The 13,767-nt window shown below is 38.6% G+C and overlaps 1 protein-coding gene across 4 annotated transcripts in view; it reads left to right on the top strand.

The window, feature by feature from the left end:
* Nucleotides 1-13,767, top strand: part of LOC134536695 (maestro heat-like repeat-containing protein family member 1) — a 178,667-nt gene that overhangs the window by 47,453 nt on the left and 117,447 nt on the right. For all 4 annotated transcript variants that reach the window (XM_063376555.1, XM_063376556.1, XM_063376557.1 and 1 more), the window contains exon 10: nt 3,845-3,964. In XM_063376555.1, coding sequence (XP_063232625.1) covers nt 3,845-3,964 — 120 coding nt within the window. The remainder of the gene's footprint in view (nt 1-3,844; nt 3,965-13,767) is intronic.

The following is a 13,767-nucleotide window of genomic DNA, read 5'->3' as shown; positions in this document are numbered from 1 at the left end:
TTGGTTCCAAATTTTTTTAAAAGAGTTAATGCTCATCTAACCAGCAATTAACACCTATTGACTATTTTAATTGTAGCTAAGCCAACCTAACCATTGGTTCAAGCATTAAATGGGGCCTGTTATATATTTAATTTAGCTAACATAAACTAACCAACCATTCAAATGATTTAGAATAATTTAAATGTACCTAAGCTAACATAACCTAACCAAATGTTCAAACAGCAAATGACTGATTAACTAATTGAGCTACTGCAATGCAGTGTACCAGAATCATCAACTAAAATGAGAGGAACTCAAAAATACATTTTTATAATATTGCCCTATTTTTAATTGCCATCTGAGGGCAGATTCTTTTTTTACAAATGATTTAAGTTTAAAACATGAGAACAGTTCAATGTCTTTAAAAGGCAACCTTTTATTTAAATATTGAAAATATCACTGTTTTTTTATTTTAAAAACACATTTAGTACGTGTATATTGATTGTACTAATTAAATCATTTACACAAGAAAATAATAATATTGCTTGCAGGCACTACAACAACACTCCAGAAACATTTGGGGTCAATAAACACTGTGTTGAACAAGCAGCTATTGAAAGATAAAGAGAAAATACATGAACTTGAAGAAAATTATGCAAAAAAAAACCGCATTTGCTGCAGTCTACTTTTATCAACTGTGTTCAGAAGTACGCAGATGATTTCCCCAACTGATCATAAAGCACAAAGTATATAACAAAACAAATTGCCAAAATGTTGGCAACAGAACTTTTGCAGAAGGGCATGAGTTTCAAGAGTTAATGGGACACAAAAATGTTGCACCTACATACACACTACCACGTAGAACTACATTCTCAGAACATTACATTCCAGCCTTTTATGGGGTAAAAAAACAAGCCCTCAAGGAAATGCTTGTAGAAGATTTACCAACGATATCATCCATAGCATTTACATCTGATGCTGGACTTCACATTCAACAGACAGTTACATCAGCCTTACCTGCCATTATCTCAGACCTGACTTCACGTCGTCATCATTTGCAATGAGCAACACTGTTGTAAATGAATTCTACACAAGTATTCATGTGGCTGCTACCCTAAAAAATATTATCATTAACTGGGGAATGGACCCAGCACCCAGCAGACACCTATACCATTATTCTGTATCACTGACAATGCCCATGTTTTGCTCATACCCTTCAAATTGCAATTGAAAACAGCAAGAATGATTGCTCGGGTACAACCATGCTTCTTAGTAAAGACAGGACAGAAGAAACACTCATGCTAGGAAAAGACTACACACACTCCAGGAGCAGTTGAACAAGCCTAAACTAGAGGTAATTCAGCATGTTGATACACGTCGGTGTTCAGAGTACCAAATACTCAAGAGACTGCTGGAAATGAGACCTACTCCTGTGGCTGACCACGTGAACTCTGGTGATACAAACATGCTGACCACAGTGGAATGGAAACATGCTGAGAACTTTGTTCAAGTTTTACAACCACTTGCAGAGGCCACAGAAGAAATGAGTGGAAGAAACACTTACCCAACGTTGTGTATAATCATTCCATTACTTCACTGTCGTCTTTGTAACCTCGAATTGCACATCTCTACCAAAAAAAAACATGGACACTTGCAAGAGCATTGCATAAAAACCTTAAGTCGAGGTTTCCGAACTAATGCAGCAGCTCCGACAGCGTGTTGCAATGTTGGTAGATCCTAGATTTGAAGGTGTGTTTCTATTAACAATGGAATGTGAGGCCCTTCTTTTGTCATAATTTAAAAAAGTTTAAAAACTGATTCCATTCATGTACAAGAAGTTAAATCTAGCATACCCAGCTTCACACAAACGTCTTCTCTATGGGCTGTCTAGGATAGTATTCCAACGTAAGGCAATAAAGATTATGATGAAAGAGAAGAAGAAGTACAATGGTACTTAAAAGAACCCTGTATAAACAGACATGACAATCCATTAAATTGGTGGAAAAATGAAGGCACAAAAAACCAATATTAATCTATAGTAGCTTTGAACTATCTGGGGGTTCTTGCCACACAAGTAAATTTAGAGCTTCTCTTTTCAGCAGCTGGGAATGTTGTTTAAGCATGAATAAGAAAACTTTATCTTCAGCACGTAGAGCAATTTATGTTATTACATTCCAACTTGAAATGAAATTTCACTGCTGACAGGCTAAAACTAGAGTCTAGTGTTTAAATGTTTTAGCCACAAATAAATTTAAACTATGTTTTATGTGTGTATATTTTTAAATATTCGTAGAACATAGTGGTTTTGTGTTTTGTTCTTGCACCAAATGAATATAAGAGTTCAATATTTTTTTCCGGTGTAGTAAAGAGTTCATTATACAGGTACTAATAAGAGTGGATATTTTTCGAGGGCTCAAAAGAACAGTACCTTAATTTATGATCTGTGATGGTGTACATGCACATAAAACTATGATAATTGTATTTTTTGTATAATGAGTTAATTAAAATAGTTTGTTTCATGATTTTAAATAGAATTGCAATTAAAGCTGCAATTTTTTTTATGTGGATCACTTTGCATACTTTATTAATGGGGTTGGCAAATTTTTTTGTAAAAAATAACTGTTCACATGTGATTTGACAAGGCACAAATAGTTATTATTTGTTTAGCGCTTCGATTCGCAATGAAAATTTAACATTTGCACATGCCTAGCCATGGCACATAAGGATTTCACTTGTATCTATGGAACTCTATTGAAGAAAAATATTTGAGGGTGATCCTTACTGTGAAAACATTAGATTTTTTTGTACAAAACTATAGTTGAGATCCATATGCAGGAGCGGCTCTTCTGTAGGTAAATACCATAGCTGATCGGCATCAAATATCGGTGAGCCAAGATACAGATTGCAATGATCAGAAAGATGACTATATCTCCCAATTATTCAATCGGAAATTAATATCGGGCCAGCTATAGAAATTACACTTACATTATCACTTTCAGATGATTCAAAAAATACATAATGAAGTTAGGCCACTTCAAGTAAGTAAGCATCTAACATTTAGTTGGTATTTAAAAGACAATCAAATAAAAACATGCAGGTAAGAGCCAGGTCCATGACCTTACCGACCAATCACAACACAAATCTGTACAAGGACACATCATTATACAAATTTCCTTGTCCTCACATAAAGGCTTTTCTGTAGAAAATCATAAAATACAAAACACTAAGTCTACTATGATTATCTGGTACAAAAGTGTGATAATTTTACTGTTCCCCTGGGAGCGTACACCTGCTGATTTTCCCATCATAAGAGTACATACAGAAAATTCCAGAATGTCTTGGGAGCTGAAAATAATGTCAGGAAACTTAGCGCAGTCTGGTTGCTCATCTATCTCATACGTTTTCACCCTAACACAATACCTAATGTACTAGAACGATAATTATAGTTTCCAAATAAATACAAGTGTAAAATATAGGTATAAAAACAATATTAAAAGTAAATAAAAAATAAAATACTGAAAAAAGTATACACACAAATAAAAACCAGTAAAATTGTAGTAAAATGGCTGTTCTGAATAAATTATTAAATATCAACATATTTAGGGGTTTGTTCATTTCAGTTAAAATACAAATACCAAACTATATCACCATAACCTTGAAGTATTTGCTGGACTGATGTACTGCAATACTGGGAAACATCAAATCACAAGAACACTGCAAAGCTGGGAGGGGCAGGGGTCTGCAGTGGCACACACTCACCTCACAACCTCACAGCACGTGGAACAACCTGTCTGTGTGAGACTCGGGTTGGTGTGGAGAGAGCCAAGAAGGCTCTGCACTGAGTGATGTGGTTTTTTTTTCTCAGGTGAAGAAGGTACTGCTGAAGACTATCGTTGCATTTGCGTACCGAGGCTACATGGAGCCCAGTGAGGGTCGTGAGTTCGTGGAGTTCATCGTGAAGCACAGCTGTGCAGTAGTCACTCCTGTAAGTTCTCTGGCGTTTCTGTGTAGCTCTGGTCAGCTTACAGCTGCCGTGGAAGCTTCATAGGCTTCGTAAGTGTCTGACACTCACCGTCACTTACGGTAGCTTGTCACACTCACATAATTAATTTATAACACACAAACTAGTAATATTAAAATAAATAATGGCAGAAGTTCCAAAACGTTGTTATTAGTTCTCTGCTACACTGTTTCATATTGCAGATTCTATAGACAAAAGTCACTTGCCCATTTTGTTATTAAGTGTGCTGTTGGATGGATAATTGCCATTGTACAAGGTTGTGGTTACTGTTCCTGGGGTTTACCGACACTCACTGCCTTGCTACCACAGCAGTACGTGTGGCTGGGTCAAGATACGTAGCCTCTTTGATGGACTGAATAGTATCATCTGATACCCTAGAGTTGTGTAAGAGAGAGTAGTTATGTCCTGAGAGGTTGACAGAGAACAATGCAGATAACAGGGTCCAACAGTTTAGTGGTGTTAGTGCTAGGCCTCGCGAGGGATGGTTCTCTGAGAGTCTGGTTCCTGTGAACTGGGCCGACACAAATATCACTAGTGAATGACTATTAGTAACCAAATAAGTCAAATTATATGTATATAGGATGCATATATCACTTCTAAATGGGTTTGCCAAAGTATTTGCTAAAATCATCTGTAAGAATCTTAGTTTCAACTTAAAGAAAAAGAAGCTCTCAGATTGTCAGCTTGGTTTCCAAACTGGGTAAACAACATTTACTAACCCTTTTCTTCCAACACTATTTATGCTAAAGTAATAATGTGAGATCAGAGATATGCCTGTTATTTAAATTTAGCAAAAACTTTTATCATAATTATTAAATTACTTTAAAAACTTTCAAATCTAGAATTGAAAGTAAATTCTTTAATTGGATTTATAGTTACCTAAATGAACAAAGTCTTTATGTTTAAATCACTAATATTAATATACATTCAGATATACATGTAACTAGTTCTGGTGTTCCACAAGGAGGTACTTTATCACAACTACTAATCAATATTCTGTGGACAATATTTTTAAGTATAAAACCATTCCATTGGACTATTGTTTGCAGATGATTTAAAAATATACAAAATGTATAGGAAAATTAATTCTGTACAGGACTACAAAAACAATTACAACAAACAAAATGATGGGTTTATTATATCAATTACCAGGAAAAAAAATATAGATACAGAATGTGATTGTTGAAGAAATACTACCCTTTAGAACTTTCCAAAAAAGTACACTTATCCTAATATCTATACCTTTTGCAAACCAAACACTATTATAATATTCAATAAGTAGGGGGAGCACGCCGGTTCTGGGACAGTGTCAACAAAGGGACAGATGCACCTGCACCTGTCGTGCACCTGTCCGACAGGAGCAGGTGTGACAGGTGTTTTTTTGACAGGTGTTTTCCTGACAGGTTCATGTGTGACAGGTGTTTTCCTGACAGGTGCTTGTCTGGGTTGGTGACGTCACGTGGAGGGTGGTTGGGTGTATCGATCGTGAGCCAACTTCGGTAGGATCGATATATCTCGTCGGGTAACTTCGGGCGTGTTCGTTGCGGAGGGGGGATGGAGGGTGAGGGGGTGTGTGTGTATGTTTCTAAATGAGGGAGCTAGGTAGCGCTAGTGTCGCGCGCCGGAATTATTTTTTACAAGTATAAAAATGTGAGGGGTGGCGACGGTTGGATTCGAACCTTCGTTTCTGGATTGTTAGTCCGTCATGCTAACCACAGGACCACGAGACCATATTGGAGAAAATAATTTCAGATGTTGTATATATATGCTTATAAAATATGTTTATTTATTTTTAAAGAGAAGGTATATATTTTTTTATAGTGCTAGTCGGCAAATTTAAAAACGGGCGGCCGCCATGTTTATTTTTTTATAGTGTTAAGCGGTAAATTTAAACGAGGCGCATCGGCTGCTATGCGGCCGCCATGTTAATTTTTTTATAGTGCTAGTCGGCCAATTTAAACGGCGGGAAAATTAAAAAAAAAAATATGTATAGTGTCGGCTGCTAGTCGGCCGCCATGTTTTATTTTTTTTATATTGCTAAGCGGGAAATTTAAAAAAAACGGGCCGGCCGCCATGTTTATTTCAACATTGGAAAAAATAATAATAATAATTTCGACTGCTAGGAAGTAACCAGAACAGCCAACTTTGGAAAAAAAAATTAAATAATATTATATATATATATATGTATGACAATCGATTGCTGAAAGTCGCCATCTTGTAGTACAGCATACCAGGCCGCCGTCTTGTAGCACAGCATACCAGGCCGCCATCTTTTTTTTCTTCCCCATTTATAGTCATTGTTTTTGTTTTTTGCATTTCTCTCAAGTTTGAATATAAAAGAAAGTATTATTTCGTCAGCCACTACTCTATGACTATAGTAGTAGTAGTAGTAGTAGTAGTAGTAGATGCCAAATTTTGAAAAAAAACACACACTGAAGTGTATCCATGTTTTCTTATAGTACTAGACCAGTATAGTTATAGTATGCTTAATTTGGTGTGTAGCATGTCTGTCTATAATAATAATAATAAATAAAAAAGCTATAGGCATTACTTATGCTTATAGTGTGATGATAAAAAAAATTATACTTTACGTATTTCAGCAAATTAAAACTAGGATGGGGGGTGTGGTGTGTAGTAGGTGAAAAATATTATAGTATGTATGGCGCCACCGGTTGCCGGCTCAAGATTGGGATTGACTAATCGATTGTGAGCCAACTTCGATAGGATCGATAAAAAAAAGTATGCTTATTACGTCACTTGTCATTTAAAAGAAAAGGTATTGTGCATTTATAGGCATTATATATTTAAAAAAAAAAAATTAAAATATATGTTTTCCCAAGGGGTGTTGGAGCCGCGCAGACGACGACGATGGCGCGTACTCCCAACGGCCCTTTCGTTCGTCCCCCCCTGTGTAATTTTTTTTATTTAAATAATGACTCAGACAGCCAGGTGTCCGCATAGGGGACGCCGCTCGCAGAGGGGTGCCGGCTGCAACCGAAGACCGCTTCGAACCCTTCCTCCCCCATTGTCAATTTTTTTATTTAAATAATGACTCATACACTGGCAGCTGTCCGCTTGCAGAGGGGTGGCGGCCGCCGCAGCCGAAGAGAACTGTATAAAAATGTAATTTCTTCCAAAGTTAAAACATAAAATTTTTTTTTCCCCAACACTTAAAAAAAATATTACGTCTGCCTGGTGTGTTAGTTACCTGTACCTGCCATTTGATTAATACCAGGTAAAAGTAACTTGTAATAATAATAATATTTTGCCATAGTCTCGTTTACGTAAATGTTTCTGTTCAACTATAATGTATGTATGTATGTATGTATGTATATATTATTTTTTCACACAGCAGTTTTTTTTTTACGAGTAGCGCATTGCTACAAAAATTATATTAAATAGTACGTTTATTTTTCCAAACAAAAACAGAGTTTTAAACATTAACAGCAGTCTACCATGACCGCATAGTTCTTTACACGTATTACCAATTTTCTGCATACTAAGTTACCAGCCACAAGAAACACATAATGGGTATTGAAATAATGTAGTCAACACAACGATATTACTTAGTTTAAAAAAAATTTTTATTTTTTACCCCCTCCCCTACCCCGCTGGGCGTCCATTGCCATCAGTTTGGCCACGACTTCGCCGCTAGGCAGAGCCGGCACCTTCTGCTTCGTAGCAGGTGGCCGGACCCCTCTTTTTTCGTCGGCTGTTAGCGGCCGACCCCAGGGACATGTCCCAGAGGGGCCCGCCACCAACAGCAGCGGCGAAGTCTTGGCCGGCGGTGTTGGAGGAGGAGGGGGAGACGACGGCCCTTTCCAGCAGGTCTTCTGCGAAGAAGGCCGCCGCAATGTCGGCTGGTATACTGGTCCCCACACCCTCCTCCACCTCTTCCTCGAAGAAAGAGGCCGCCAACGCTGATGGTATCCTTTCCATTTGTCTTGGGGTTGGGGAGATCTGTAGAACGTCACACAAATTTCAGGCATCCTATCAAGAGGACGATTTATATAAATTTAAAAAAAAACAGGGGAATATTTTATTTTTACATTTAATCAGGATAGATTGAATATACTTTGAGAGGCAACTTGAAACAAACTTTTATTTTTACGTTAAATCATGATAGATTGAATAATATGCAAGCTAACATGGTAACAGGGAATATATTTTTTTTCAAAAACATCTCTACACATTTTCTTTAACATACCGACGGTTTTTCTCTCCACACGCATAATGGAAAGGATCATGGCGCGGTGAGGTGGGGGGAGGTGAACACACCCCTCTCGGGATAAGTTTTTTTCTTTTGTGTGTGGGGGGGAGGCGGAAGAAGCGCTGTTGTTTGCCTTCAACCCCCACACACACACACACATATATATACACGCTTGAAAACCCTCCGAGCAGGGGAGGAGTGGTGAGCGCTGTTGTGTTCCTGCAACCACTGCTCGGAGGTTACGTCAGCAGTGTTCGTCTCACTGGTGAACGTAATCAGAGGGGGGAAAAAAAATGGAAATATGTACAATGATTAGGAGGGATCGGGCGAGGCACGAGTTTTAAAAGGACACAGATCTTTATGTCCCCAAGGTAATGTGCGGACACCGTCTTCAGAAAGCCAACGCTTATCGTCTCCTGAAGACAGTGCTACCTTGTTCACTCGCTCCGTAAACACGGCGTGGCCTCGCGAACGGAAATGGTATTGACTGCCTAGAATCCGTGAATTTTTAAGCAAGCAATCCAGGTAATGAGGGAACAGAAGTGATCGGATTACGTTGGCCTTAACTCCTTTCGCTTTACGCATACAAGAACCATCCTCCATCTTGTATGCGTAGAGTTTCGGGCGAAGACCCACGTATTCCGTAATGATCTTGCCAGCGGCTTCATCTTTCATCACCCCTGTTACACCCTTGTTGACTAAGGGGAAGCGTTGATCATTACCTGGCGCATAATTTGACGTGTCGAAACGTGAAGCTAAGTCGGGTCGAATGGAATCGTAAACGTTATCACACTGAACGTGGTAAATTAACGAATCAGTGTCCGAGTACAAGAGATGCAGAGACTGTGGAGGGTTTTTTTTTTGCATGTAGTTATAATGAAAGTCGTATAAAATCAATTTTGACAAATCTAAAATGGCGACACCCGTGTACAAAGGTTTATCGAAGGTTATCGAACCTTTCTGCAACTCTATGAGAACTAGATTTTCATCGACGATTTGCCGACCCTTGAATGTCGGACGACCAATTAGTTCGGCTGCCCCATAAATACTTTCGTAACACGAAGCGATGCGAATATCTCTGTGTTTTCTAGAATCCTCTAAACTTTTCCCGTAAACAGCATTCGATAGTAACTTAAAAAACGATTTTTCGAAGGGATTCGCAGCCTGGGCACGACGCTCAGCATTAAAGGTTATGTAATCTTTCATCCAGGCCGCCTGTTCAAACCGCAGCACGCGGTGAACCTGGCCGATGACAGCCCCATACCGAACGTAGTGCCGCAGTGTTTTAGCATGAACAACATAATTATTACGCGGCGCGAGAGTTAACAATAATTTACTCATTCGCCCGTTTGGCGGTACGCCATTCACAGGGGCCAGAGGCAGATCTGATAGGCGGTCGTGACAATCATCGGGAAAGGTCAAATCCACTTCCGCGAAATATGACGTATCGCCATCTATGTCAATGGCGTTGAAATCCCAACTCGCATACTCATCCCTGGGAACCCACTCAAATTTGCCCACGGGAAGTTTATCTAACATTGTGTGAGCATACAAAGCGTTTACATCGAAATAGCAGATGTACGAAGACGGAAGGCTCGGGTCGTGAGTGGACATGTGAACATTATTGGCTTTCGCGTGACGTCGACTAACGTTTGTTATACCTCCACGAACGGCTGACTCTAGGAAGAGGTATATATCCGGGTCGGTTATCAGCTCAAGACGCGCACCGGTTTTAAATAAAAGTGCATCCCATGCGAGCGAGGGAGCGGTAATGTAATGGGCAGGATCTAATGAATAATATTGTAAGCAAACAAAACGAAACGACTCGAATATGTCGGCCAGCAAACAAGTATCCACCTTAAGATAACTAAGTTCGTACTCTTTCAATGTGGCACAATGGAAGACGTCCCAAGCCTTTTGAGCGTGAGTATAGTCCAGATCACTCACGTCCGTGCCACTCATTACGTTATGGAACGCTTCCTTAGGGGGTAGCGAGGCAGTCTGCAATTGTTCACTAGATTTAACAAAATCATAGGGAAACACACCTTTACGAGTAGCTAACTGAAACTGTGCGTCATCTGGAAACATTGAACGGGTGACTTTCAATTTATCTGGCGTGAGATTGCCAGCGAGAGTTTCCAGAGATGAATTTAAAAAGTTAAGTGAATCTATGAATCTAAGACGCACAGTGCGCATGCCTCCTTGCGCATTATCTGAAATGGGTATGTATTTTGTAATGCACTTGTAGCTCTCCATTGTAACTCCAAGGACTTTGACACTGCCGGGGTTCTCCACAACGAAGGAACCGTCCGGCTGTGCAATCCGCCACGAAACTAAATGTTGCATTAAAAAGTGGGCATCGTAATTTTGCAAATTATGAAAAACCGCGACGAGTTGATTCTTTTGCATCCTGAAAGCCAGGTTGCATTTAGAATGGGCATAACCACGTATTTCACCAGTAAAATGGCAGTGATCGAGCACCGTCTGCCCAGCCAATACCTTCTGACAGATATGGCAATGCGTTTGACTCGCAAGCCTTGCAGAGACGGCCGGGGTCGGTGTCTTAATAGTAATGGTCTTTGAATAAATATCGCAAACCCACTGTGTAATTGAAACTAATTCTGCGATCATTTCAGCAATACAATTATCACCCTCGAATTGCACATACTTGGTCAAAGAGCTATCGTACCCACATACTAACAAAATGCTACATGCATAAGGCACGTGTTCGTTTACCCGCGTAGTGCTAGAAGACTCGTCACCGGGCAAACAGGTGGAGAAAGGCTTCAGGTAACACTCGGTGTCACAGTACGCAATAAAGCCTAGGCGGTCCTGTTTTGCAAAGTTTGTAAATTGCAAATACTTGTTCTCTTCTGTAGGGAAACACGTCCGCACTGCCTGATGCTGGCTGCAGAGAACATTGTGTGAATTTAATCTGTCTTCGCTTGTAAAATACTGAAGACAGCGCTCGCAAATCCATTTATTATGTTGCGTCTTGGACAATTGTGTATGCAATAATCTGGACATTGATTTTATGTAAACAAAATGTAGGTGCTCTGTCGCGCCACTCGAACGAATCGCCAATATATTTACATGTCTCTCTCTTCGCTCAGAGGATACGCGAAGAGGCTGGATCGAGGATTCAGATTTGCCACTAAAACATTCGTCAACGATATTCCCCTTAGAATCTACGCAAGCGTAAACATTAATGGAAATATCATTGTTCCTCTCAAATGTTTTAATCTGATGCAGAGTGGAGGGAAACGTCAAGCCATTCGTATTAAAATACACGAGTGGATTTGGATACGAAGTGGCTCGAGAAACATTGCCTTCCACCGTCGACACACCTGCCATGACGGCATACAGGAAACAGTGCTGCTCGGGACACTCAATGTTAACACAAGCTTTCCTATTGTACAAAAACGCCGGCAATTTCGTGTGCGCTGCGCCAACCGTGAAAACTCTATAGCTTGAAACATGTACATCCATGTTAATCAATCTTTTTAGAGCCCAGCCACTGCCACGCGCACCGAAATCACTAACGTGTTTATTGATTTCCGGAATGAATGTTGAATCGTAGATTTCCCCTACCTCATCAGAGTGCAGTATCGCGGTTGAGTGAGTTGTGAAATGAAAAGTTTCACTCTCGTTTCCCTCCGCAGATTCCTTAACAAATGAAGCCGAGAGTGAAACGTAAACTTTAAAGGGGCGAATTAATTTGTTAGTTAAGTCCAGAAAGGGAACTCTACATCTCTGTAGAAACCGGTCCAAGTCCGGATCGACATTTTCAATATCATTTCCAATTCGAAAGTCCACTATCTTGTTAGCAAATGCAGTGTTCAAGGTAACACCCTCCAGGCGAGGCAAGACGTCGGGCCCCTGCGCCAACTCCACCCCTGACCCCCGCTCACCATCGTGAGAGGCAGAGATAGAAGGCCCAGCTTCATTAAGACGGAGTCGCTTTGCCTCGGGGGAAGAAGAACGGGAAGACATATTAAGAGAAAAGAGATAGAAAATAAAGAAAGAGAGAGAGAGAGAGGGAAATTACGTTCAACAGTGAGCACAAAGCTAAAACAAAAAGAAAAGAATAAAATTTAGTAGACGTAGTTATGGAGTATGGGTTTGACATAATAATTTTAAATTAATTTAATTTCTTCAGAAAACTATGATAGATTGTACACGAAATCTCCCATCCGTTTGCAAGATTTTAAAATAAATTTTTTTAGAGAATATTTCTAGATGGAAATATTTTCTAAAAAAAAAAAAAAACATTTACGTATTAATGAAGTAGGAAACGTTAATAAATTATAGATGGTAAATGCGAAAACATTGTGTGGTAGTAAAAGGTGAAGAAAGTTGAAGTTTAATATTATTTTCATGTTAAATGAAAAAAAAGAATATTTCCATTCAAAATGATAGTAATATCATCCTAACATTACAAACAGCTTAGTAATATATTATTTTCATGTTAAATGAAAAAAAAGAATATTTCCATTCAAAGTGATAACAATAACATCCTAACATTTCAAACAGCTTAGTAAGATATTATTTTCATGTTAAATGAAAAAAAGAATATTTCCATTCAAGATGATAATAATATCATCCTAACATTTCAAATAGCTTAGTAAATACATTTACAGTAAATTGTATCTATCTATCTTACCTTTGCTGGAAAAAACAGGAGGCGCAGCTCTGCTCGTCGAGGTAGCAGCAGTGCGGCGGCAGCAGCAGTGCGGCGACTGATCAGAGACTGTGGCCCCTCACAGTCTGTGGCGTTTATATATTTTACTAATCTGGCAATATGGCCGCCAGCATTTTTTTTTTTACTCTGGGAACCCCTCACGCCGCAGCGCGTTGCGTCTGGTAATTTTTTTTACAACTTACCACCCCTCCCTCCAGACGGATCTCACCGCAGTAACACAATGAACAGGCTAGTATTCAAATAATATAACAAGTAATAACATTTACAGTTTTTATTCAAAAGTCACTCTTCAAACCACTCCTCATACAATAAATAAATTATACACATAACAAATTACATGAAGAGTTGTTTCACAAAACGACGTATTAAATTAAAAAAAATAATTTATGACTCTTTAATCAGAGTTCAAAATTACTTATAAAACTGTTCATATTATACCACACTTATATGTGTTTTAAATTACAACAATAAAATTACATTGAAACGTTTATTCACAAAACAACATATTAATTTAAAAAAATATTATGACTCTTTAATCAGAGTCCAAAATTACTTATAAAACTGTTCATAATAGACCACACTTATGTGTGTTTTAAATTACAACAATAAAATTACATTAAAACGTTTTTTCACAAAACGACGTATTAAATTAAAAAATATATATTATGACTCTTTAATCAGAGTCCAAAATTACATGTAAAACATTTCATATTATACCACACTTATGTGTGTTTTAAATTACAACAAATAATTGATATGAAGAGGTTTTTTCCACAAAAACCACGTATTAAATTAATAAAGCACAAGTCATGAAACTTACAGTTTGTTATACATTTCTATGAGTACAGTACGTAG

Source organism: Bacillus rossius, chromosome 11 (assembly GCF_032445375.1).
Source record: "Bacillus rossius redtenbacheri isolate Brsri chromosome 11, Brsri_v3, whole genome shotgun sequence".
NCBI classification, from domain to species: domain Eukaryota; kingdom Metazoa; phylum Arthropoda; class Insecta; order Phasmatodea; family Bacillidae; genus Bacillus; species Bacillus rossius.
The sequence above is the reverse complement of the archived record's forward strand: the minus strand, read 5'-3'. Positions and strand labels throughout refer to the sequence as shown.